Below are 26,899 nucleotides of genomic sequence, written 5' to 3'. Positions count from 1 at the left end.
CTTCATGTATTACTTCATTTGATCACCACAAAATCCTTTGAAAGTAGGGCAAGTTATTTTCGCTTCAAACTAGGGAAACAGAGGTTTGCAAAATTAAATAACTTGTTCAAAGTCACATAGTTTACACACAATGTAAAGCAGAAACCCCTCTGGCTTGACTCCAAAGTGCCCAGCCATTAGGTTCTATTGCCCATTTTGTTAACCTAACAAAATATCCAACTGTCTACCGTGTGGTAGGGACTGCTTTACTGCACTACAGCGTACGCCAAAAGAGTCCATCATATCATTCCCAGCGTGCAATGGCCGGTGGTCATGCCCATGTAGGTGCTAAGGGCACTTCAGGAACAAGGCAGGCTCGTGGTGCATACGTTCTAGAGGAATATGAAGGGACAGATAAGCAAGTAGACCAACACTAAAGCAAGGTCATTTCAGATAAAGAGAAAGGACAGGGTGAAGCGGGAATGGCTGGGTGGGAGGGACGGTTCTGTGTGCTCTGTGGACTATGTGCCAGTCGCTTTGGAGGTTACTGGAAATGCCAATTGGGGAAACATGGAAGTAATACTCGATTTGCCCAACAGCTATTATTTCATTTACTTCCATTTTGAGTAAACAGATGGAAATTTAATGCACACAAAGCAGAGAGAGACAGGGAGAAAAGAGCTTAACATTGCAAATCTTCTTGAAGTGGTATTTAGGGGAATCACAAGTCAGTAGCACGAAACCACCACCACCATCATCTCTATTATTTGGTAAGAAAACACTTTCGCAAGCTGAGCAAAAGATTAACGAGCCATTTCTTTACACTGAACACACTGAACGCCTATCGTTGGGTGCCTCTAATTTATGCAAAGTGCTTGGTCTCAGGGACACATCCCCCTTCTGCATCTGGAAGTGAACAAAAGAGGCGACTGTCCTCACTTCAGGGCTCACTTGTGTGGGTGGCATTTTCCCAAAACTTGGGGCACCACCCCAGGAAGCAGGCCTGGAACTCCACTCTGCCAGGAGGAAACACACTCAGAGAGTGTGACTTATTTGGCTCACATAGCCAGAGGAAGAGGGGCTGCACTGGAACCCCAGCCTACAGCATCTCTGAGGATGGTTGGCCTCTTCTGACCCACAGCGCAGCCTGACCTTGAAGCATTTGCTAAGCAGCAGTCAGCAATAATTTGGAAAAAAAGTATATCCAAATGATGCATCTTTAAAGTATATATTTCTTTCTTTCTTTCTTTCTTTGGTTTTTCAAGGTAGGGTCTCACTGTAGCCCAGGCTGACCTGGAATTCACTATGGAGTCTCAGGGTAGCCTCGAACTCATGGCGATCCTCCCACCTCTGCCTCCCGAGTGCTGGGATTAAAGGCGTGCACCACCACGCCCGGCTAGATTTATTTCTGTTATGACATAGGAACTTGGAAATCCCAGAAGCCCTGTGACTTTTGTTATCCAAGTCATGTCACCTCTCTGGCTCTCAGCTATGCCACAGATAAAGTTCCACTTTGACCCCATCCCTCAACAACTGCAGCCTTCTCAAAGACTCTCTTGCAGGGCAGAAGCTGACCATAACAGAGACACGCTGCATGCCAGACGTGAGTCTAAGTCTTAATCCTATAGTAGTGTGAGGTCAGTAGCACTGCTCCTATGCTGAGAAGCACAGAGGCACATGGCTCAAGTGACAGGCACGAGGCCCATCACGTTTGCAAGGAGCAGGGCTGAGATTTGCAGCCAGCCGATCTCTAAGCCAGAAGGCTGATCTAAAGCACTGTCATGCAACTGTCTGGTTCTTGAAGGTTCTGAGATGCAGCCAGGTCAAACTTTTGAACAGAGGTTTCCTCCTCAGATAGGGCTATACCAGCTTGCTGAGGTCTCATGACTCCACACATGACAAGCCTCCATCCCAGGTCAGATGTGCGTGGTTTAGTGTCCTAGACATTGGCAGACCTCCTGAGCATGTCTTCCTTCACAGTGGCACACTGTGCAGGGCTGGGGCCAGGGCTTAAGACTGGTGGGGGCTCACTATATCACCCCTCTCTGTCTTCCTGTCACTCCCCCAGGGCTTTGGACTCTGGTGCACAAGACCGCTTCACTCCAGTCTGCCTCACCCTCTGTTCCAACAGCCCTGTGTTTCCCTCCATTTTTCCTGCTGATGGCATCTTCCAGCACTTGGCTGGTGAATTGGCAAGCCTCCTGCCTCTTCTGCATATCCACACAGCTCTCTTCATCCCTCAGAAGGACAGTGACTGTCCAGGTTGCTACTCTACCTGGCCCACCTTCTGCTTCCGTGCACCACTATAGAGGACCACACTGGCCCAGGTGGTTGACTATCCTTCTCCAGACCCTGGGGGAGGGAGGTGCCCCACTCCACTGGGTCCCAGACAGGAGCTTCTTTCACTTTCTGAGCTTGATCTTGGGTGATGACACACCCTGCGGAGCAAGTGCTGTGACTAATCCTGTGTTTTAGGCCTGCCTTGTGTCTGGCTGGTGCCATGATGGTGAGTTGCCAGATAGCAAGGCATCTTGGGAGGGCACAGGGTGTTCCCCAGGGTGCAGAGGATGGGGTTCTGGAGAAGGTGGGCCTGAAGGCTGGGGTTCCTTCAAAAGATCTGTTTTAGGGTCAGGAGAGGAATCATAGACTGGTACTATGAACAGCCAAGGGCCTGGAGGTCAAAAATTCTGGTTTGGCCAGGTGTGGTGGTACACGCCTTTAATCCCAGCACTCGGGAGGCAGAGGTAGGAGGATCACCATGAGTTCGAAGGCACCCTGAGACTACATAGTGAATTCCAGGTCAGCCTGGTCTAGAGCGAGACCCTACCTTGAAAAACAAACAAACAATTCTGTTTGAATTCTTACCCAACCACTCACCAGCTGGGGCCCCCACTTGTAAACTGGTCATAATACTACACCTTCCTTCCTTATGCACGATGGGCATTAAGAACAAGCAGATGGAAATGTCCTTTATTTTAATTTGTTTATTTTTATTTATTTATTTGAGAGAGACAGACAGAGAGGGAAAGAGGGAGGGGGAGAAAGAGAGACAGAGAGAGAGAGAGAGAGAGAGAGAGAGAGGAAGAGAGAGAGGAGAGAACGGGCGCACCAGGGCCTCCAGCTACTGCAAACAAACTCCAGATGCATGCGCCCCCTTGTGCATCTGGCTAACGTGGGTCCTGGGGAATCGAGCCTCGAACCGGGGTTCTTAGGCTTCACAGGCAAGCGCTTAACCGCTACGCTATCTCTCCAGCCCTGGAAATGTCCTTCATAAAGAGTACATGACATGCCACTTTTCCCTCTCACGTAGAGGGGTTTACCTCATTACATGCAGCGTCTGTGTGAACCAGAGCCCACACTTCTGCCTCCTGGCCTGTGCTCTGTTCCTCAGTACAGCTTGGCTTAGAGCAATACAGTATGGTGGCTCATTTCTGGTGACAGTGTCCTGCCCTGCTTGCCATCTTAAGCTCCTGCTGTTTCTGTGACTCCCTCCCAAACCCAAAGCAGACAGCTCTCGGGGCAAGGGCCCCTTACAGAGAGGTACAAGGACCCTGCTGAACAGTACCAAGGCAAGAGGGGCTTAGCATGAAACACCACAATGTGCTTCCACAAAAGCAATGACAGTATGTCACCTCCCTTTATCTGCAGGGCTACAGTCAGTGCAATCCCCCACTGGAAGGAACTGTGGTATGTTTCTTTAAGCCAGAAATAAATGAGCATCGAGTGGCCATGCCACCAACACGGGCTTCTTGGTGAGTGAGGCAGTCACTTAAGCCCAAAGGAACCCAAGCAGCTATGAGTCCCCAGAAGGCTTTTGTGGCCACTCTTAGAACCTCACGCTCTGGTCAGATTGAGTTGTTCTGAGGCTGGACAGAGGAAGCACTTCATGGGAGGAAGCTGCTGGGGGCAGGGGAGTTTTCTGACATCACAAAAGCAAAACCTTCTGTTACCTTTGGCACCTGGAAGGAAAGTTTGCCCAGCTTTCTGCTGGGGAAGTTAAGGTGCCACATGTTGAGGGGCTGTGGGGCCAGTCTGAGTGAGCCTGAGGCATGGCAGGACCCATGCCAGCAGCCAGCGGCAGGCCCAAGAACCATGTGACTGCCTGCTCACCCAGGCATTTTAGGCTAACCTCCTCTTTTCAGTACTGAACTTTATAATTCTGGATCCCTCCCCAAATAGTGTTTTCAATTTTCTACGAATCTAATACTCACTGGAAATGATTCATGGAAAAATACCTTTGTGACCAGTAGACTTGTGCATCAGAGTGTGGTTTTGAGATAATTAGTATCTAAACACATACATATGTGTACATTACCATTTGAACTTGGTGGTTATGACCACATGCAGATAAGTGACTCCTGTGAGGGAAGCATGATGCTACCTGTCAGAGCATAGGGGTGACCCCCGCCAGGGGCAAAGCCGAGGCGGCCAGCACAGAGAAGGGCCAGTGCTGCGCCATAGCCTGAAGGCCAAGCAGTCTAGCTCAGGGCAGCAAGCTCGGCTCCTGTCCACTGCTCCTAGTCACTTTTGCTGGACCTCATTTCTGGGCCATGCACCCCGGGGAGCCTTGCAAACAAGAAGCAAATCTCTTCCTCTCCTCCAGCATATTTCCCTAGCTCCTTCTCTTTTCTGGCCAACGCCAGCAACCACAATGCTTTCTCCACAGAACAGAAACAGCTGTGGCACGAGGCCTGCTTCCTGGCTCCCCCTTCACGGCATGCTGCTTTCAGAGTGCTTGGGTTCCATCTGTAGTCTTCCTGTTTTGGGTCAGGCCCAGGTGACCCTTCTTAGCCTTTCATTCACTTTCCAACTTCCAGAGAAATAAAATGATGCTGACATCATAATGATATCAGTAATAGTCATGGTAATGGCAGCACTTACTACTGTCATTACATGTGCATTTGTGTGCCAGGCCACAATTGCTTTGTGCTTCTCCCAGTGACAGACTGTGTGGCACAGTGGCTGTGAGACGCACAGCCTCTGCATTACAGATTCCACATACTCATGTATAAAACGAGTGCCTTAGGCTAGAGAAATGGCTTAGTGCTCAAGGCTTTTGCCTGCAAAGTCAAAGGACCCAGGTTTATTCCCCCAGGACCCATGTAAGCCAGATGCACAAGGGGGCGCATGCATCTGGAGTTCATTTGTATCAATTGGAGGCCCTGGTGCACCTGTTTTTATTTTTTTCCCCTCTATCTGCCTCTTTCTCTCCCCATCTCCCCTGATACTGACAACCACAACAGGGGTAGTCATGAGCCCTAGAGGTGTAACATCTGCTGGTGTCTGGCTAAATGTATACACTATGTTCACCAAAATGCCCAGTAAGCACTTCTTTTAATGTTCATACCCATATATTAATGCTACTCTCACTTTTGGTTACAGAACCCTCTCTTTTCAGATGGCAGTGATCTTGAGATGACTCAGAAGGTACCATGGTGCTGGGAAGAAGTGACAGGAGTGCTCAGCACTGAAATATCTCTATCACACCTTCCATGGCTCAGGGTCTATCGTGGAAGAGGTGTCAGAAAGAATATAAGAGCCCAAGGAAGTGTAGGACTCCTTACAACGTGCTCCTCCAGACACAAAATGGCCTGGATATCCATGACTTCACAGTGCCTGACACTACCTACATAAGACCATCAGAATAGGAGGAAAAGATGATGACATCAAAATAAAAGAGAGACTGATTGCGAGGGGGAGGGGATATGATGGAGAGTGGAGGTTCAAAGGGGAAAGTGGTGTGTGTGGGGGGGAGGGAATTAGCATGGGCTATTGCTTACAATCAATAAATAAATAAAGAAATGAAATGAGTGCCCATTTCCTTGCAGTGTGGTAATGAATTGAACACACACCTGTGAAGTTCTCAACACAGTGCCTGGCACACAGGAAATACTCCCTGAACCCTGGCTGCCTTTCTGGAACCATTCCATAGTCATCCTCACCGCCCCTATATTTACAGCTGAGGAAATGAGGTATAGGAAAGCTTAGAACCTTGTACAAAATCTCAAGGCTCACAAATGCCAGAGCCCAGGGCACGTGGTTCCAGGACTACTGCACACCTGGCTTACAAACGTTGCTGCATGTCCACAGTGCTTCCTGGTGACTGTTGTAACCAATCCCAGCACATGAGTTCATTGACCACAGTGACTGCAGAAGCGAGCCTGTCTGTGGAATAGTCCGATACCACCCAAAGACAACAGGCAGCCGGGAAGAGTCTCCAGCCACCTCTCTAAAGATGGGTGCAGCCTTGCAGGTTCTCTCCCTGTTCCGAGCCCTGCTAGGTGATGAGATGTACATGTCGGCTTTCCCACTCCCAAGACCTTAAGGCCAATGACTAAAAGTCTACAGATAGACCTTGCCTTGCATGGTGACATGGCCTCCAGGGGCGGGGCATGCCAAAACATATGGTATTTAGGGGAAAATTATGAAAAAGTAAATCTTTCAAGCAGAAGAGTTCACAAAAGGCAGCCCTCCCAAGAGATCACCTACAGCTGGCATCCTGTCCTCAGGTTTCCATAGCCTCTTAGGCATCCTTTGTCTACTCAAGTCTCTCATTGGGTCACCCTTGGGCAGGACACAACCTGTACTGTGTTCAGCTGGGAGAAGGAAGTCTTCAAGAGGTGTAGACTGGGGGCCAAATAACCCCAACCTGGTGAAGTTCTTCCCTGCCTGGACTCCAACATGCTCATCTACGAAATGAGAAGATGGGCCCAGCATGCCCAAGATCTCTTATGATGACAACAGTGACACCATGGTCATCAAAAGAGGTGACAGCCACCCCTGACACAGGGTCAGTTACCATCCAGCCTCTGTCTTCATTGGTTTTTCTCAAAGCACCCACTCACTGGACTCTCGCACACACTACTTGGGATTGGGAGGAGTGTCTCATTCTGTGGAGGCAAACAAGTTTCAGAGAGCCCGGGAGTGTGTGTTGAGCTGAGCAACTCCAGTGTGAGGCTAAGGCCCACTTCCCAGCCTGAATGACCCATGCTGTACCTGCCCTGAGTGAAGGAACAGCAAATCACACATTGCCCTTCATCAGTGTGTGTGCCTGGGCTCACTTCCCAGCCTGGTGACCAGCGCTTCTCCCCAGAGATCAGGGCCTTGTCAGCCAGTCAGTCGTCGGTGGGTCAGTGCACATTTGTTGAGCACTCCTGTCGGGTGCTCAGGTAAGAGTGAAACCTACCGTTCGTTGTTCAGGGTCATTCTTGGGGGATCCAGGTTGGGGTTCTCCATGGATTCCATCTGTGGACAGCGCAGAAAGTAGTAGAGCGTGTGGAGGGCGTCGGGGGACCAGGTGATGGGCTGTGGTGGCTGGCGGGCCTGGCGGGCAGGGCTGGTGCCTGGGCACAGGGGGTGGCGCCCCTGCATGTGGTGCATGGCTCGAGAGACCAGGTCACCTGGAGGAGGGGAGGAGGGCATTAAAGGTCTGAGTTCACAGGCCAAATTCTCTCAGGGAAGCTGTGGCTGAGGAGAACCAGCTCCCTTCAAGCAGTGGGGGTAATTACTATTTACCCTGGAGTAAGCAGGCGGAGGTGGAGACTGTCACCTAGATGCATAAGAGCAATTTGGTTTCCCTTTCATTTCCAGTCTTGCCTTAACAGCTGAAGTATAAACACTTGGCAGGGCTGGCCTCTTCCCGAACTTATGCTAATGTGGTTTCCTTTTCGACATCCCCACTCTCTCTACCACCCCAGGCCCTTCCCCAGCTTTTGACTCAGCCAAGGGTAGGCTCTGTAGCAAGTGTGCTTCATCCTGTCTCCAGCAAAGCTCCAGGACTAGCAGGCCGTGGCCACCAGCAGACACTGAATGCTTCACTGTGCCCACAGGATGCAAGTCCCTAGAAACATGATTCTTACAGTGCTGGGGGTCAAGTTTATCCTCGTGTTCAGATGGTGAGAATCGGGCTTATCTGATGCACATTTCCTGACCCTGTGTGTTCAGGTCATGGGGAAGCTACAGTGAAGCACGTGGATTGTATTAATCAGGTGACTTTAGCTCCTAAGCCAGTGAACTTTACCATGGTCTGGCCCGCTCCCTGCCCTGTTGGGATTCTGTGGGGGTCTTACATGCCCGTATCCTGTGTTATGTTTCTGGCGGGCTCTTTTCAACACCCCTCCAGGCCTGGGCAGGAAATGTCCCATCATTGTGTGAGGCCACAATGCTGAGAAAGGATGGGCTGAAACAGCTCCAGGCACCTGCAGGCACCTCCGTTCTGTGACAAGTGGCGCCTCTCAGCTTTCCCTAGGCCTGAGAACTCAGGAGGTGCCCCCTGTGGATTAGCCTCTCTTCACAGAGGTCCCTCACAGATGGCACCTTCTGCAGGAAGCCTCAGGGACCCAGATAACCCTAGGGTGGCAGAAGTGAGCAGGCTGTGATATGGCCCATTAAGTATCTTTTAATCAGCAAAGCCAATTCTTTCCTTTATTCGGTTAGCTTTCGCTTGCCGCTCCTGCAGCCCCTGCCACCAGCCTACCACAACGAGGTGCTCGGAAACGCTCTAAGTAAATAAATGAGTAGACGTGCATATACGTTTCATTTCCAAACGCAACTTCTGGTAAGGCTTGACTTAAGCTTACTGGCTACCAAATTCTTCCAGGACAGCCACAGTAACCATGACTGGTTTTCAAACAGGGACAACTGACACCCTGAGAACTGGAATGCCCCATGGAGGAAGAGGTCTTCACGTCTCAGTCCTCGCCAAGGATGGCGCTGTCTCAGCCCTTCTGACTCTGCTCACCCGCAACGCAGTTAGTTACTGGGAGGGGGTGGGGAACTTGGCCACTCCAGGGCCAAGAGGACTGGCCACAGTGGAGTCCTGATACTGTCCCTTTAGTCCAGAGACTCTTGACTGCATTGATCTGGGACAGGGCTCTGGCATCTGTGGTTGGTCAAATCCCTCAGTGATTCTAATGTCAAACTGGGTTTGAAACTCATCACCAGGAAATCTGATCAGAGCACAGATTCCAGAGCCAGTCACGCGTGGCTTCGCTGTGAAGCTCTGCTGCTTCCAGCCCATGCACCCCAAGAGATTATCCAAGCCTTGGTTTCTGTGAGGTGCGGATGGTAGCAGCTACTGTACCAATTCTGAGGAGTCAAATAATGGATATGAAGCACTTAGCATGTCGGGCACAGAGTAAGTACTCCGTAAGGTTGAATACAACATGATCATTGTTAATATCCTATCATCACCATTCATTCCTCCATCCTGCTGGAGCCTCCTGGGGTCACACACTGCCCCACATTTCCCAAGCCAGGAGGAGCCTGGGCTCTGCACTGTGGGATCCCAGCCCTGCCCTCAGGCTGGCTGGGCGGCAGAAACTGGCACCGAAAGCAACAGGCGGCCATGCCTCTAGCAGCCAGTCCCGGCTAAGTTGGCGGCAGGAAGCTGAAACCTGGCTGCTTTTCTCTAGGTCTAAATGTCATAACAGTTGGCGGGACGGCAGGACTATGAAGAGGAGAAATCAAAGAGTCTGTGATAGCATCAAAGAGACACTGTGTTGAAATACCATTCCAAAGGCTGGACGAGGTAGAAGTCATTACCATTAATTACTTTTATTGTTGTTTTATTGTTATTGGTTGGGAACCCTTTGGCAGTACATTTCTAGCCAGAATGCCGGCAAGAGAATTAAGGAAGAAAGGGCTGCAGTTTCCTTAAAGGAAATCCAGGAACAGAGGGGCTCCGGAAGGTTCAAAAAAACCATCAAGGAAGCTGGAGCCACAGGTCACCACTTCCTCAATGGAAGCCTGACTAAGATCAGTTTCTCTCCCAGACCACGAAGGCAGAGGTGACTGCAGACAAGTTGGACCGGACTTGTATAAAAGCTTGGGTAGATCAGCAAAGCCATCATGGCCAGAGCCAGCAGCTTGCTATGGACTCTTTACTTGGGTGACTTTTCCTCTCACCACTTTCTGTTGTTTAGGTTTTGTAGTGGACATGAAAGATAGGCAAAATCCCACCCAGTTTTTAAAACCATCTTTGAACTATAGAGAAGAAGAAACTTCCATTAGTTCAGGGGTGGCTCCAGTTGCAAGCTAACAAGAGAATTATCCAGGACTGGACCTGGGACCTCACCTCCCTTACTTGGGCTCTGGATCACTGCACTGGGGCACTGGAAGTGTGGCCTGGGTACTGGCACAGGCCACATGCTGCTACTGGCTCACAGGTTAACCGAAATGGCAAGTGGATTCAAAAGAGATAGCCATACAGAGTAATTTCATGCCTATCCATCTAAGAATTTTAAATTTTGGCTTGCATTTTACATGGTTTATTTCATCTTTCTGGACATTTATTTCTGCTGCATTTTGGCTCCAGTGTGTAAGAGAGTACGGGCTGTCTATTGCCTGCTTGCTCTGGCTGGGCTGGGCTCTTGCATGGTGGTGACTTGGTGCTTCAAGAACTCCCTTGAATTGTCCTTGAGACTCAATGGACTCAAGCTCAATGAAACTTTGGTCTGAAGCCCAGAAACACCCACCAGGCATGGAACAAACAAGCCCTTACCCCTGTTAACCATGAAAGCCTTGATTAGAGGTGCTATAGGTTTCACTGGTCTTTCCAGCCCTCATTATGAGCCATCAAATAAAAACAGCAGGGGAGGGTCTGGAACTTAGCACTGCCTTCAAAATAAGGCTTTTCACATCTTGCTGTTTTTAAGAAGAGGTGTTTTGTTTTCTTCTTACTCCTTCCCTTTAACATTTTCATGGGTACTGAGGGGACCCAAGCTCCCTGTGCAGCTGGATCTGATAAAAGAACGAGGAGGCTTCCTGACCTACTGGGCAGGCTGGTCCTGGCGGGGCGTGGAGCATTAATGCATGTAAAGCTCAGGGTGAAGTTCTAGGTCCAAGGCACTCATTGCCAAGTATCACTAGCCTCATTAAGGTCTTCAGTCTCAGAGAGAAAAATTACAATCTCAGCCTCCACCTCTGCTTCCTCTCTCCCCAAAGAGGATTATCAAAACTTCTGGTTTCAGAGGGAGGGACAGGGGTGACCTGGTGTATGGCACACCCAGTTTAGTTGTCTCTAAAGAGATGCTATGGAGATTTTTCTCTCTGTGTCCTAAGGAGTGGCTGGCTGGGCCAGGATGAGGACGAAGCTGGAGCGGGTCTAGGAGATAAGCACTGGGTGAGATAGACCTCATCCCTTCTAATGCACGTGTGTGCTCACTGCACGCTCACATGCATGCTCACACACGCACATGCTGAGCACATACAGACATGCTGAGGAGCAGTGGCTGTTCTCTGCAGAGGGGAATGTCCTATGCACTGGGGTCAAGGCAGTGGACAAAAGTGATTAAGTCCCTGTTCTCGTGATTCTGACATTTTGGTTGGAGAGAAGACTAAACTAGGGGCCGGAGAAATGGCTCAGTGGGTAAGAGGACTTGATGCACAAACACGAGGACCTGAGTGGAATCCCAGCACCCACATAAAATGCCAGGCATGGCCGCACATGCCTATAACCTCAGGGTGAAGGGTACAAGGTAGAGAAAAGAGGATCTTTGGGGTTCCCTGGTCAGCTGGTGAGCTCCAGGTTCAGTGAAAGACTGTGTCTCAGGAAATCAGGCAGAAGAGTGATGGAAGAGGACATGTGATGTCCTCCCTTGGCCACTGCAAACATACACATACATCTGCATATAACATAAAGGGATTATTTACTCAATAGAACAGGCCAGTAAGCCAGAGAGGGGACATAAGGGAGGGAGGAGAGGTGGACTTAAGGGGATGGTACTGTACATATGTAAGTAGAGGAACAGATTACTGGGGGTGGAAAGACCTAAGTGAGGTCAGAGGAAGAGACTGAGTAAAGGAAAGGTGAGGGGGAAGGGTTAATCAAAATCTAAGAGGGTATGACTAAGTCATTAGGAAACGTACTTTATTGGACAATGGCACATCCATAAGCCATAGATTGTTACTAGAAAATTTCAATGCCAGGGGTAGGATCCCTTCCAGTGAGTTGTTGGCCAGGGAGGTCCCTGATGCCCCCAAACATTACAGGCCATTGTCAAGGCTCTTGGTTTCCCACCAGTAACAGATGGTAAGACGCTATTGCTGAAGATGCCACCTACTTAGGCTTCAAGGTCACTGAGAAATCTTGCTGAGCTGAGCTGAAAACCTCCTCTATGTAGACAAGCTGACAGCTGGAAAAAGCTACACTGCATGCAGCTCCATGGAAGAAACAGACTCCACCAGTGGACATCACAAGCCTTATATTCGGCCAGCCAGGCCAAATGAGCCAATGGGTCCAATAGTGGCATGTCTATTATGGGGGAAACCAGCCACTCTCTAATTGGACTGGAGGCCTGTTCCACAGGTCGGAATACATGCCTGATACTGAAAACCTATGATGGAAGAAGTCATGAGCCCTAGGGGTGTAATGTCTGGCTAATTGTTTATACTATGCTCACCAAACTGCCCGGCAAGCACTTCTCTTCATGTTCATACCCATATATTAATACTACTCTCACTTTTGGTTACAGAGCTTCTCTTTTCAGGTGACCTTGGGACTCTGAAGGCACCATAGTGCTGAGAAGACGTGATAGAGTAGTACTCAGCACTGAAACATCTCTATCACACCCTCCAAAGCTCAGGGTCCATTACAGAAGACGTGGCAGAAAGAATGTAAGAGACAAAAGAAGGATAGTACTCCTTACAGTGAATGCACTCTTCTAGACACAAAGTGGCCTGGATATCCATAACCTTGCAGTGCCTGACACTACTTACACAAGACCATCATAACGCGAGGAAAAAGATGGTGGCATCAAAATAAAAGAGAGTGATTGAGAGGGGGTGGTGATTTAATGGAGAGTGGAGTTGCGAAGGGGAAAGTGGAGGGGGGAGGGAATTACCATGGTTCATTGTCTGTAATTATGGATGTTGTCAATAAAGAAAAGAGAGGTAAAAAAGGACTATTTATAAGTCAATATGGAAGTGCCAAGTGGTGGTCAGTGCTTTCAATAAAGCTGAAGCCACAGAGGGGAACTAGAAGGGCACTCATTTACACAGGGGCTCTAGAAGGCCTGCGTGGGCAAAGAGAAGCCGCAGTGTGTTTGTGTGTCTAGGGGTGTCTAGAGGGAATGTAGCAGATGGAGCAGCCAGTGGGAAAGCCTTGGAGCAGGAGCACACTTGCTCGGGAGGGTGATGAAGCCAGGTCACGTAACAGATTTCTGACCAGTTACAGAGTCCAGTTGTGACTCAGTTGGTTTCTGGACTACTGGCCACATCCAAGAAGCCTGCAGCTCCATGTGATTAACAGTATGCTGTATGGGCTGGGGAGATGGCTTAGTGGATAAGGTGCTTGCCTGCAAAGCCAGAGGACCTTGGTTCTATTACCTAGGACCCACATAAGCCAGATGCACAAGGTGACACATGCGTGTGGAGTTCATTTGCAGTGGCTGGAAGCCCTGGCACGCCCATTCTTTCTCTCTCTGCCTATCTCTCTCTCGTTCACTCTGTCTCTTTCCTTCTCTCAAATAAATAAATAAAAATAAAAAAATTAAGAGTATGCTGTAAAAGGCTGTATCAAAAGACAAGCCCTATTCTTGGCTACATGACTTTGGAGAATCCCTTTCCTTCTCTTTCTTTTTTTCTCAAGGTAGGGTCTCACTTTAGCCCAGGCTGACGTGGAATTCACTACGTGGTCTCAGGCTGGCCTCAAACTCACAGCAATCCTTCTACCTCGGCCTCCCAAGTGCTGGAATTAAAGGTGCGTGCCATCAAGCCCTGCCCATTTCCTTCTCTAAACCTTAGTTCTTCTGTCCCACAGCCTCACTGGGCCATTCTGAGCAAATGATGTGAGCAGGTGTTTTACACAAGGACTTGTGCAATGAAGTGTCTAATTAATCACTTAACAGCAAACTAAAACCAAGATGCTCCCCAGAAAAACGGTGATTCAAGTGTTTCCGTGCACTGGCTGGGTCTGGCCCCAAGACAGGCACTGGCCGGGAGCCCCGTGGTACGGTAGAGATCAAACCTCATGCCAGAGCTCCCTTCCTGCAGGTCTCTCCAGGCAGCCCCGCACTGGCCCCATCTGCAGTCAGGAGAGAGGAAGCAGGAAATCTGTGACCCTGGACTGGGAAACTTTGTTTCCTGTCCTGGGAAGAGGCAGAAGAACGGAGGGGGAAACTGTCTCCTGAAGGAATAGAAGGGTCTGTCCCTTGGGGTTTATGGAAAAGGCCAGAGCAAAAAGTAAACCTGTCAGTATCCATGGTATGTACTGTGATTACTGGTATATATGTCACCTGTACCAACAGAGTAGATATGGCCTGATTTCTTAAGCTACTGGAGTAAGGGGAGGGAACTCTCAGGAGAGAGAATGGGATTTCCAATTGTGTTTCAACAAAGCTCTGAGGTCTGGGGAGAGACAGTGCTGGGGACAGGAGGCCTCTGTTAGTAGAGCAGCTGGGTACCTTTCCTTTTGCCACAGTAAAGCTTCAGAAAGAGCTCCTGCTGGATGCTCAGCCCCTCCTGGACCAGACAAGTGAAGGGCATGAAGAAGGCTGGCTGTAAGACAGCCAGGCTGGGCAGCGACGTGCCCCCACCCCAGCGACAGCCTTGCTCCCACTTAATATGGCCAGGAAATCAGGGGAGTGGTGCAGGACTGGAAGCTCATCTGAGGTCTTTCAGAGAAGCCAGATATCCAGATTTACATGTGATTAGGCCCACAGCCTGGCCAAGCTTTACATGCCATCGGGGTACCCGTTTGGCACCTCAGACCTCAGAAGGATCTAGCTTTAAGGAAAGGCCAAGAGTGTGGAGAAGTGGACAGAAGAATCCAGGTGGCAAGTTCTCTGCCATCTCCCTCAGACCCATGCATGGGGAGGTCACACTTACTCAGCTCTGAGATGCTGCCCACACACGTGGCCAGGAGAGACTGCTCCAGGGTCCGCAGCTCCAGCTGAGCATAGGCGTCAGCTCGCTCATCGTGGCCCAGGGACCCGCTGTTGTAGGGACTGAAGTACGCAGGGAGAGAGAGGACACCTGCAAGGGGAGCAAGACAGAGAGGTCATGTGGGAGATGGAGGGAGAGCTCAGCCCCACTCCCCGCCCTGTCCAGATAGAGCAGGGTCATGTGGCAAACCCCGCTGAGCCCCGAGACTCTGAAGCTTGTTACAGTGCCTTGCGCCCCCGGGGTCAGCATCAGAAGTGGGCCACTTGTGGCTGGGGTTTTATCCATGTGGCAACCATCCTGAGAGTTACCAAGGAACTGGCCTGTAGGCCCAGGGGCCACTCGCTAGCGACAGCATTTTGCTCCTTTCAGAACTCAGGAGTGACACAGACACTTGGCTTTGTTTCCATCCCATAGTACTCAGGGGTGGCTGGGTCAGATGGACATAGCTCTGCCTGCAGAGTCCTCCTCTCTTTCCCATGTTGCCCCATTTCCTCTTTAATCCCAGAAGGGCCTGGAGCCACCAATGGGAAGGGACTAGGCTCTTTCCAGTTTGTGAGGGGGACTATCCCAGCCGCTGGCCAAGTCCAATTAGCATTTCTCATTAGCACTTCAACAGCAGAGAGCAGAGCTGTCAGAATCCTTCCCAGGGGATGACAGCTTGGAAGTCTCTCCCAGCATTGTGGGGCTTCTTAGCAAGCATCAGAAGAGCGCAGCCAGGCTGGGTTAAAATGACATGTTGCTTCTTGAAAGCGTGTGGCACTGAGATTCTCCTTACAGCCTCGGCCTGCAGCAGGGATTCCCAACTTCTGCTAACTGCTGCTTCTCTGATGTGCGATTCTTTGTTCAAACCTCCCACCCAGGTTTTTCTTACTTATTAAAAAAAAATAGCCATAGGGATCTATTCAGTCGCTTTTGGAAAAAAAAAAAAAAAAAACAACCTGAGATAACTTGTTAAGTCCCTGGGATGTGGACGTGTCTGGGTTAGAGTCCCCTATCCTGCACATTTGGGAAGTGGCTGGGATGACAGATGCACTGGGTGGTGTCACGCCCAGGACAGGGCTGTGGCATGGGAGACCGGAGTTCATAAGTCTAGCGCTGTACATGATCAGCAATGTGATCTCGGGCAGGTTACTTGGCTCCTCCGTGTGTCCGTCCATCATCCATTAACCACAGGCAATGAAGACCTCGGCTGACAGGGCCGCGGGGGGCGAGCAGAGTCGCTGGATATGCCGACGCTTGCAGTTGTGTGGCTCTGAGAGGGATTCCACTGTCGATATGGGCTTCGTGCTGGGCACAGGGGCTTTGTTTCATTTATTCTTTGAGCTACCCTGCGGGATGGGTACTGCTGGCTCTGTTTCCAGTATTCGAGGGCCCATTGGGAGAGCATAGAGCACTACCTAACTTGCCGAGGTAGGTAACTGAGGATTCGGACCGGTGGTGGGTGGTTCTAGAATGTGTACACCTAACCCCACGAGAGTCCGCAGTCAGTGAGCACACCAGCAAGGCTCACGCATGGCGGGGCCTGTTTTGCAGCATGTGACCACACAGCTGTGTCGCGCCCGCCCCTTTCACTCCCGGACAGCACTGCCGAGCCTGGGAGGTTGCTGTCTCGTGGGGCAAAGGGCAGTCTTCTTCTACCCAGGCCTCCCCTGGCTCTGTCACCTTGACCTTCCTGCAGCTTTGGTGCCAGAGCGGCCTGGGCTGGCCCCTGTGTGCCTCCCCTTGCTCCACCTAGCATGGCCAGGGCGGACTCTGCCAGGCCCACGCCACAACACTTCCTCAAAGCATTATTGCCACAGTGATCCTGCAACTTCCCAGCGAAGACCCTGTTCCCTAAAGCAGAAATTCTACTGAGGGCAGAGTAACCAAACACATAGGAAGAGCTGGCTCCGAACACCACAGCAAGCGAAACAAAAGAGAAAGCCACTCAACTACGAGGTATAGCTTCAATAGCTGCTGGAGTCCCAGAGTCAATCCAGCGCCTCCTCCCCTTCTCCTTTATTCATGGGCAGAAACAACACTGGGGCCATGTGGAACAAATTTGCAGTGCTCAGGGCAAGGGAATAGGAAACTCAGCTGATTTGTCAAAGGATTCCCAGAGAGGAATATTATGTCAATAGATTTAGTAACAAGAGCTGCCATCTCTGTTTAATAATAGTTCCCATTTTTCCAGTCATCAGTCACCCAAAGGGACTTTCACTTAATACTGTGGCAAGAGTAATTATGGACCTATTATTCATAATAGCACTCGATAGCATCCTTGCTTTAGTGTAAGTATCTTTTGCTTTTGAACAGACTTTTTCCTATCTATTTTCTAATTTATTCTTCCAGCAAAGGAGATAGTGCAGTCAGGATTAATAATGGCCACAGCTGACCTACGCCGAGGGCCTTCAGTGTGCCAAGCACTGTGAGAACAGCTTTACATGCATTGGCACTCCTCTTACAGATGACAACATGGAGGGAAGACAAAGTTCAGTGGCTCAGCCAAGGATGAAGGATGACAGGAATTGAAGTGGATGCTATAACTTCCGTCTTTTTTCTTTTGGCTGGGTGTGGTGGCACACGCCTTTATCAGAGAGAGAGTGAGAGAGTGAGTTGGTGTGCCAGGGCAGTTAGCCACTGCAATTGAACTCCAGAGGCATGCACTTCTTTGTACACATGTGTCACCTTGTGCATGCATCACCTTGTGTGTCTGGCTTATGTAGGATGTGGGGGGAGTTGAACATGGGTCCTTAGGCTTTGCAGGCAAGCACCTTAACTGCTAAGCCATCTCTCCAGCCCAACTTCAATCTTTTTTTTTTGTTGTTGTTGTTTTTTGTTTTTCAAGGTAAGGTCTCACTCTAGTTCAGGCTGACCTGGAATTCCCTATAGTCTCAGGGTGGCCTCAAACTCTTTGTGATCCTCCTACCTCTGCCTCCCAAGTGCTGGGATTAAAGGCGTGCACCACCACACCTGGCTCCAACTTCAATCTTTAAAAAAAAATTTCATTTTATTTATTTTAGAGTGAGAAGAGAAAATGGGCATACCAGGCCCTCTTGCTGCTGTAAACAAATCCCAGACACATGCTCCACTTTGTCAATCTGTCTTTACATGGGTACCAGGGAGCTCAACCCGGGCCAGCAGACTTTGCAAGCAAGCACCTTTACTGGCTGAGCCGTTAATCCAAGCAATCAGTCTCTACATTGAAGTGCTTCTTGAGCTGCCCAAATGAAATGACGTTCTAACATTGGCCACTCGTCCTTTTACAAGGTAAGCAACACTCAGGATGTCTGAGAGGAAAAGGGGTCTTTGCGGATCTGAGGTTTGACGGGAAGAAGCTCAAAGCAAGATCTAGAAATAAGACTTTCGGTGAGTCTCCGGGCATCTCCTGCCAAGGACCCCTGGAGGAAAACTCCACAGATGGAAGGCTGTTTCTTACATTCCCTGTTATCTGTATAGAATGTGGCTCCACAGCCTGCCCAACTCTGCTCCTGCAGAAAGCCTTCTCCAAGCCAGTATGTGCTGAACTCAGGAAACACTCCAGGCGAGAGCTCCGTGCCCCACCCAGACCACGGCTCTGAACTGAATTACTGGGTGGGAAGCAGTGTGCGGGGCCTGGCTATCCGTCTCCCTGTTCTGTCACAGCAGCACTTCTGCTGGGGGCAGTGTTCTGCAAAACTCTACACCTTTCTATCTGTACACAATCTTCTACCTCTCAATTTGTCGCAGCCTGGCTGCCCTACTCTTTTTTTAAAAATTATTTTGTTATTTTTATTTATTTATTTGAGAGCAACAGACAGAGAGAGAAAAAGGCAGAGAGAGAGAGAGAGAGAGAGAGAGGAGAGTGGGTGTGCCAGGGCTTCTAGCCACAGCAAATGAACTCCAAATGCATGCGCCCCCTTGTGTATCTGGCTAACGTGGGTCCTGGGAAATCGAGCCTTGAGCCGGGGTCCTTAGGCTTCACCGGCAAGCACTTAACCACTAAGCCATCTCTCCAGCCCCTGCCTTACTCTTGAATCTTGGCACTCGTTCTCTTGCTCCCTAAAGCTGCTGCTCCCTCCTTTTCTTCCACTATCCTCTCTCTGAGTATAGTACCTATTGTCTAACCGGCTACCCAGTAAGAGGCCAAAGTTGGATATCCCCATCCATCCTCTCCTCCTCTTGCGCCACCAATCAGCCACCTGGCCTCATTGCTTTTATCACCTCAATATCTCAAAAACCCGTCGCTGCTACGCCCCTCACTCTGGCCACACTGCTCTGACCTTGTAACTCTCCCACACCTCCTCATTGCCCTCATGAAGAAACCCAAGTGGTTTTGCCATGACAAGGATGGACAATGTCCTTCTTTGAAATACAAGGTGGAAATAATTCTTCCAGTAAAGTGGGAAAACTCCCAGCCTCTCCCAGGATATGAACAGGCTATCGGGTAACCCACAGGCTGGAGCCTTGACTCTCTAAGCCTTGTTCCAGCGTCAGTCAGTGATTCTCGCCCTAGAGGCAACAGGGGAAGAGAAAAGAGGAGAAACTTGGAGGTGGAATGAAATGTGGATGAACTGCCAATCATCCGTGCAAAAATGACTCACCCTGGGGCTGGAGAGATGGCTTAGCGGTTAAGCGCTTGCCTGTGAAGCCTAAGGACCCCGGTTCGAGGCTCGGTTCCCCAGGTCCCACGTTAGCCAGATGCACAAGGGGACACACGCGTCTGGAGTTCGTTTGCAGAGGCTGGAAGCCCTGGCGCGCCCATTCTCTCTCTCTCCCTCTATCTGTCTTTCTCTCTGTGTCTGTCGCTCTCAAATAAATAAATAAAAAATTTAAAAAAAATGACTCACCCAAAATCATCAAAAGCACACTTCATTCCTGGGGAAATCTACCAGATGGAGTTTTGTGACATCTAAGAGTTCAAATGAGGAAAAAATTCTGGGAGATGGGGCATATGCATATGGGGCAGGGAATATGAATTATTCCTGGGAAACAAGTGTAAACTGAATGGAGGTGGGCTAGCATACCTTGCGTAGTTACTCTCAGCCACAGGTGGGCAAAACAAGCATTGAAGCCCCTACAAAGACCTAGCAATGAGCTGTTATTATTGCGGAGACTTATCAGCTATGAGGAGCATATTTGCACGGGCTGGGTTGCTTGGCTAAGAGAACAGCTAGAAAATGGCAGAGGTGGGAATTCAGACTCAGCGGGAGTCCACACTGGTCCCCAGATGCCACGCTGCCTTTCAGGTGGGGCTGAGGTTCAGACTCTGGGGAGAAGTGTATTAGGCTGGCCCCACGTAGACCTGGGATACTGCCTGCATTCCTTGTCATCCCATTAGCACTGAGCTCTTCCTGCCTCTTTACCTTTTCCCCCTTCCAATACTGGAGATGCGGTTTCTTGCATGCTCAGCGAGTGCTCTACTACTGAGCAATGTCCCCAGACCCCCTTTACTTTAAAAAAAGTTCTTTATGAGAGAGGGAGAGAGGACGGGTGTGCACATAACAGGGTCTCTAGCCTCTGCACTTGAACTCCAGATGCATGTGCATGCATCACCTTGCATATCTGGCTTACTGGGATCTGGGGGGTCGAACACAGATCCTTGGGCTTTGCAAGCCAGTGCCTTAACTGCTAAGCCATTTCTCTACCCCCCCCCCTTTTTTTTTTTTTTACTTTTTCGAGACAGGGTATCACTAAATTGCATGGGCTGCCCTTAGACTTGTGGTCCTACAACACAAATAACTGGGATTGTATGATGGGGCCACCTGTGCCCCTCTAACTTCCAGGCAATTTTTTTTTTTTGGCTTGTGTATGTGTAGTATGTATGGTGTATGTTGTGGTGTGTGAATGGTGTGTGTGCGTGTGTGTGTGCAGATGTGAGTGCCCTGTGTACACGTGTCCAGAGGCCAGAGGAGAATGCCAGATATCCTTCTCAATGTCAGGTGTCCTCTATCTCTCTTCCACATTATTTTCTTAAAATAAAGTCTTTCACTAAACCAGGAGCTGCTTTGTTTTTTTTCCAGTTAGACTAGTTGACAAATAAGTCCCACTAATTCTCCTATCTCTTCCCCCCACCCATAGGACTGGGGTACACACACATGTGGCCATAAATCTAGTTTTTTATGTGGGTGCTGGAGATCAAATGTGGGGTGAATCAGGCTGTCTCAGCCTTCATGCTTGTGCACCAAATATACTCTTATACACTGAGCCATCTCCACAGCCCCCAAGAGCAGGAAATTAAAAGCAAATAGCAATCACCCTCTGGTTAGCACTGCACCCTGGCTAAGTTATCAGACTACCCGTGAAGGGCGGTATTCTGGCGAGGTCCGGCAGGGGCCAGGGGCTCGCTGCCAAACTAAAATAATAACCCATAGCTATGACTGCCCAGGTGGCCAGAGGACTCCAAGCTAGATCAAAGAGTAGTGACAGATGACATATTCAGTGTTAGCATCCCCAGTTTTTCATAAACAAGTATGGCCAAAAGCCACTCTTCTCCTGGCTAGTGGCTGGAATCGCTTCCCTTGGGAATGAATCCAGAACAGTCTTGGGAGATGGTGGTGCAGCCACACTCTCCCCTGCTGCCTCCTCCAGCCCTCAGGGCAGCAGCAGGTTGGGCAACTGGAGGGGAAAAAGGCTCTACAAGACTGTGGGTGACCCTGAAATTCCCCAGGAAGCATCCTAGGACTTCCTTTTACTCAGGTGACTATCAGTTCTGTCCCAAATGACACATTTGATATTTGTTAAAAAAAAAAAAAAAAAGTCTGAAGAGATCATGGGATGCTAGTCAATTTTTGGAAGCAAAACCTCAACAAGAAAATGCAATATGTTCACTGCTGTTTTCTCTCTTTGGAAGAGAAGAAAATAAAGCCAGAGTAACCACGCAGATCAATTTCAGGAAATTAAACCTACTGGTGAACTCTGGAAAAATCAGCAATAGTCACAACGCTGGGCAGTGTAGGGCAGAAAACCAACATTTGAACTACTGAGCTTTTTCCTGTGGAAAAAGGTCTCCATGTTATTTTGAATACTTTTAAGAGATTCTGGGTGGCCTGTCTCCAAAGGACTGATGTCACACACTTGAGTATGTTAAGAACGAGTGACCTAGGGGCACGAGTCTTAGAACTATCTCCTTAAAATAAAAGGAAAACACACTCCATGACCATGACCCTTTGCCACATGCTTTCTGACACAGAGTGCAAGAGAGAGAGAGAGAGAGAGAGAGAGAGAGAGAGAGAGGGAGAGGGAGAGAGAGAGAGAGAGAGGGAGAGAGAGAAACACTAATTCCTGTGAGCCAAGAACAATATGCCACTTTTATACAAAAGCAATATATTCAAAAGACACATACAGGAAGTTGACATGGATGCACATCCCAGCTTGGAAGCAGAGGCAGAAGGATCTTGAGTACAAGGCCAGACTGGGCTACAAAATGAGTTCCAGGCAAACCTTGACAACTTAGTGAGGCACTGTCTTAAAAGCAAAAGCAGGGCTGGATAGATGGCTCAGCAGTTAAGGCACTTGCCTGCAAAGCCTAGGGACCTGGGTTCAACTCCCCAATACCCAAGCAAAGCCACATGCACAACATGGCACATGTGTCTGGAGTTTGTTTGCAGCGGCTAGAGACCCTGGTGCACCCCTTCTTTCCCCCCTACCCCTCTCTCTCCAAGTGATGACAACTCAAAGGCCAGGTATCAGTGGGACTTCCCAGTGCGTCTTGCCAGCACTTGGGCCTTGCTGCGTTTTTGAGCCTCTATGATCATTTGCAGCTACATGGCAGCCTGATTTTCTACTGTGGCCTGTGCAGGTTGCAACATGTTGGTACCTGAGCAGGCTGGGAAAATTCTCACAGCACACACAGCCAGTATCACAGCTGGGGAACAGGAGGCTGGCCGCGGCCTTGCCCGTGCTGGGAGGTACGGACAGGACTTCAGACATTCCTGTGAGTGAGTCTCGCCCGAGCTGCAGCCTACACTGACCAAAAGGAGTGGGAAGAGGCTTCCAAGTGGCAGCTCAGATAAGAAGAGAGGGATGCAAGGTAGATGAGCACCACCAGCAAGCATAAATCGTTGCTTGCGGATGAAAAATAAAAGGCAATTATCACAAGGCCCAGGGCAGATGGCCAAGGTAGTTATTAATAGAACATGAGTGTATTAGTCAGAAATGTCCTGCATACCTGCTTCAGTCAGCTTTGCTTCCAATTCCAAAGGATCTGACCACTAGACTACCCAGATAATTTAAGGGCATGAGTCACAGACTTGAGGGTTCAGAACCCAGCCCTACCACTTGAGCTGTGCGACTTTAAAACCAGTTACTTCACCTCTCTGAGCCTCAATTTACTCATCTGGGTAACAAGCTCCTAAGTTGCAAGATTGAGTACTGAAAGAGATTGTATAACTAAACATGCAGTGAAAGGCCTGACACAGTTAAGCAATAGGAAACTGGAATACATTTATGAATGGCTTCATTAATTTCAAAGGCCATCAGATACTACACAAAAGCTATTAACACCACTGGGAGGAAGGGATAGGCCCAGAGCCACTCTATCTTGTTTTTTTTTTTTACAGGCCACCATGGTTCACATTTATAAATAATTGGGCTTTGTTTTCCACAGGGGGTCGTTTATTGTGCCTTCAGTCACTCATGCATTCAGGATTATTGGCTGGCTGCCTACCAGGCCAGAAGCAGCTTTGCTCTCCGAACAGGTGCGCAGGTGAACAAGGCGGGCCCGGGGCCCTCACGACAGTGCAGTCTAGGGAAGGCGCACACACAGGACCCTTCGAGTCAGCACCGTGCGCAGCAGCTGCGATAGAGCTGGCACAGGCAGGTAGCAGAGCTCTGAGCCAGGCCTGGTGGCCAAGGAAGGCTTCCTGGGGGCAGTGACATACAGCCCAGCTACTGTGGAGGGACATGTCTGGTGAAAAAGACTGATGGGTCTTTTAAGCACAGAAGAGGACACAGCCTGTCCCACATCCTGGTGGTAAGCTGGGCAGGTGGTGGTGGGGGGGAGGGACAGAAACTGCTAGAAAGGGGCCCTAAGCACTGTTTGGAAGCTGGGCTTGGATTAGCAAGCACGCCGTTTGAACATAGACTCCCTGTCTATTCTGGGCAGCTCGAGGTGGCTCATGGTGAACGTGCCTCACGTTCTCTCAGTGCCACGGTGAAGCCAGGCGTGTGCAGCCTTCTTCTGTCGCTGCTCACGAGTGGATATACTCAGCCTTGCGTGCTGTACGGCTCTTGTCACAACTACTCCACTCTGCTGGGACCCTGTGGCCAGACAAGGGGGCAAGGCCCTATTCCATGAGGAAAGCTTTGGGTACCCGAAGTGTGAATTTGACACTTCATATGTCAGGAAATAGACTTCTTTTAATTTTTTTCAAACTATTTAAAATATAAAACTCATTCTTAGCTGAAGGGCTGAATACAAACAAGTAGTAGGTGGGACTTGGCTGGGGAGCCCTTGCAAGAACTGAAAGAGAACCCTGTCCAGGAGGACACACGGAGGGTTTGAGCAGGTGCGTGGCAGGTACATCAGGCACAGGCAGACCAGGGCACGAGGGGGGGAGACGGCATGTGGAGAGCACCACTGTAGGCCAGCGACACGTGCTCTGTGGGATTCATAATTCAGTTCCCATTTATAATTCATAATTTAGTCCCCATGGCAGACACACCACGGCTGGGCTCTCTGATCAGAGCTGCTCATCTTGTTTGTGTTCTTGCTAAGCACTTAACCCCAACAATGGAAGTTGCAGGTTATACATTTCTGGAATGAAAAAACATAAAGGCTCATTTTGAAGGCCAAATAACTGAAAAAAAAGTGTAACCACTTTTAGAATTGGTGACGTGTTCAATTCACTTTAACAGTAATTTTTAATCAGTCTTTCTGGGTCAAAAAGGTAAGCCATGGACGGGAGAGATTGCTTAGCGGTTAAGGTGCTTACCAGCAAAGCCAAAGGACCCAGGTTCGATATTCCACAGGACCCATGTAAAGCCAGATGCATAAGGTGGTACATGCTTCTGGAGTTCGTTTGTGGTGGCCAGAGCCCCTGGCATGCCCATTCTCTCTTTCTCTCTCTTTCAAATAAATAAATAAATATTAAAAAATAAAAATGGTAGGCTGGAAAGATGGCTTAGTGGTTAAGGTGTTTGCCTACAAAGCCAAAGGATCCCGGTTTGATTCTCCAGGACCCACGTAAGCCAGATGCCCAAGGGGGCGCATGCATCTGGAGTTCGTTTGCAGTGGCTGGAGGCCTTGGCTCACCCATTCTCTCCCCCTTCTATTTATCTCTCTCAAATAAATAAATAAAATATTTAAAAAATAAAAATGTAAGCCACAAAGAAGGAGCAAATTTCTGTGGGCTCACTGACATGCCATTCATAACTGGGCTGGTTCAAGGACACCTTAATGCTCAGTGGACTGGGGATGTCACAGTGGTAACAGCTCAGAGGTGATACCACTTTCTTTGTAACTTACCCATAGGGTTGGGGAGACGGCTTAGCAGTTAAAGCTCTTTGTTGCAAAGCCTGCTGGCCTGGGTTTGATTCCCTAGCACCATCCCATAAAGCCAGACTTATCTATGGCAAAACCCCACCATGTGAAAGCATTACTAGCAGGCAATCAGCAAGCCTATGAATAACACATTCTCTACCGTCCTGAAGCCCCCAATCCAAGGTTAACTATGACTTCAAGGTTGGACATGTCCCAACAGAGGCTGCAAGGCTTCTGTGCTCTGTTGAGTCAGTCCTCCCTCCTAAGCCCTGGCGGCCACTGCTCTTTCCAGATGTCCAATTGCATGACATTATGGACATCATGGATGTGAAGAAGTTTCTCCTTGCTATTTTTTACTTTTATTTTTATTTTTTGAGGAGGGTCTCACTCTAGCCCCGGCCAACCTGGAACTCACTCTGTAGGCCCAGGCTGTCCTAGAACTCACAGCGATCCTCTCCCTGCCTCCTGAGTGCTGGAATTAAATGTGTGTGTCACCACACCCACATCCGGTGCTAGCTTAATTTGCTTCTCCCTAATGAAAAGTACCATGGAGTGTCTGCATACGCTCACTTGCCATCTGTTTATTGCCTTTGGTGAGGTGTCTGATAGTCTTTGGTCCATTTAGTTTTACTTTACTTTATTTATTTATTCTCATTTTACGATTGGGTTCATGGTTTCTTATTGCTTAGTTTATAGAATTCTTGGTCTATTGTGATGGCAGTCCTCCACCAGGCAAGCCTGTACCACTGAGTCCTTCAATAGAAACCCCTGCAAACATTTTCTCCTCATGGATGGTTGTCTCTCTGTTCTCTTAACAGCTCACTCAGAATAGAATTTTTTTTTAAATTTTGTTTTGTTTATTTTTATTTATTTATTTGAGAGTGACAGACAGAGAGAAGGAGGGAGAGAGAGAGAGAGAGAGAGAAAGAGAGAGAGAGAGAAAATGGGTGCGCCAGGGCCTCCAGCCACTGCGAATGAACTTCAGACACGTACGCCCCCTTGTGCATCTGGCTAACATGGGTCCTGGGGAATCGAGCCTCAAACCAGGGTCCTCAGGCTTCACAGGCAAGCGTTTAACTGCTAAGCCATCTCTCTAGCCCCAGAGTAGAATTTTTTTTCTTTGTTTGCTTGGTGTTGCATTTTACATGCAAGACTGTGATGGGCTGTGAATTTTACTCTTGGGAGGAGTGTAGGGTCTAGAGTCCCTTTCTGCATGGGATGTCCAGCTGTTCTCGTACTGTTGGCCCAATGGCTTTGCTCAACCTTATTGCATTTGCTCCTCTGTCAGACAGAGACCAGCTGATAGTGCTTGTGGGGTCTGCTTCTAGGCTCTCCTGTCTACTGGGCTTAGTCCTGGGCTATTCTCATTACTTGCCCACTTAAGCAAATTTAGCATATGGAGCTGTTGCTGGGAATACAGAGGTAAAGAAGATCCGGATTCCTGCTCTAGAGGAAAAGAAAACCGTGGAGACAAGTAATACACTACAGAAAGGAGCCCTGATAGAATAGTCTTATAAGGCAAGTAATTAAAATGTCCCATAACACATACTAGAGGCAGAGCCTGTGGTGGGCACGAGAGGCTTAGAGGGAGAGCAC

At 49.2% G+C, this 26,899-nt stretch overlaps 1 protein-coding gene across 1 annotated transcript in view; it reads right to left on the bottom strand.

The window, feature by feature from the left end:
* Positions 1 to 26,899, bottom strand: part of Abtb2 (ankyrin repeat and BTB domain containing 2) — a 190,091-nt gene that overhangs the window by 36,910 nt on the left and 126,282 nt on the right. The window contains exons 2-3 of the mRNA XM_004660825.2: positions 14,806 to 14,952; positions 7,166 to 7,379 (exon numbers count right to left, since the gene is read on the bottom strand). Of these exons, the coding sequence (XP_004660882.1) occupies positions 7,166 to 7,379; positions 14,806 to 14,952 (361 nt within the window). The remainder of the gene's footprint in view (positions 1 to 7,165; positions 7,380 to 14,805; positions 14,953 to 26,899) is intronic.

This window comes from Jaculus jaculus, chromosome 8 (genome assembly GCF_020740685.1).
Source record: "Jaculus jaculus isolate mJacJac1 chromosome 8, mJacJac1.mat.Y.cur, whole genome shotgun sequence".
Classification (NCBI taxonomy): domain Eukaryota; kingdom Metazoa; phylum Chordata; class Mammalia; order Rodentia; family Dipodidae; genus Jaculus; species Jaculus jaculus.
This window is presented reverse-complemented; position numbering and strand designations above follow the sequence as displayed.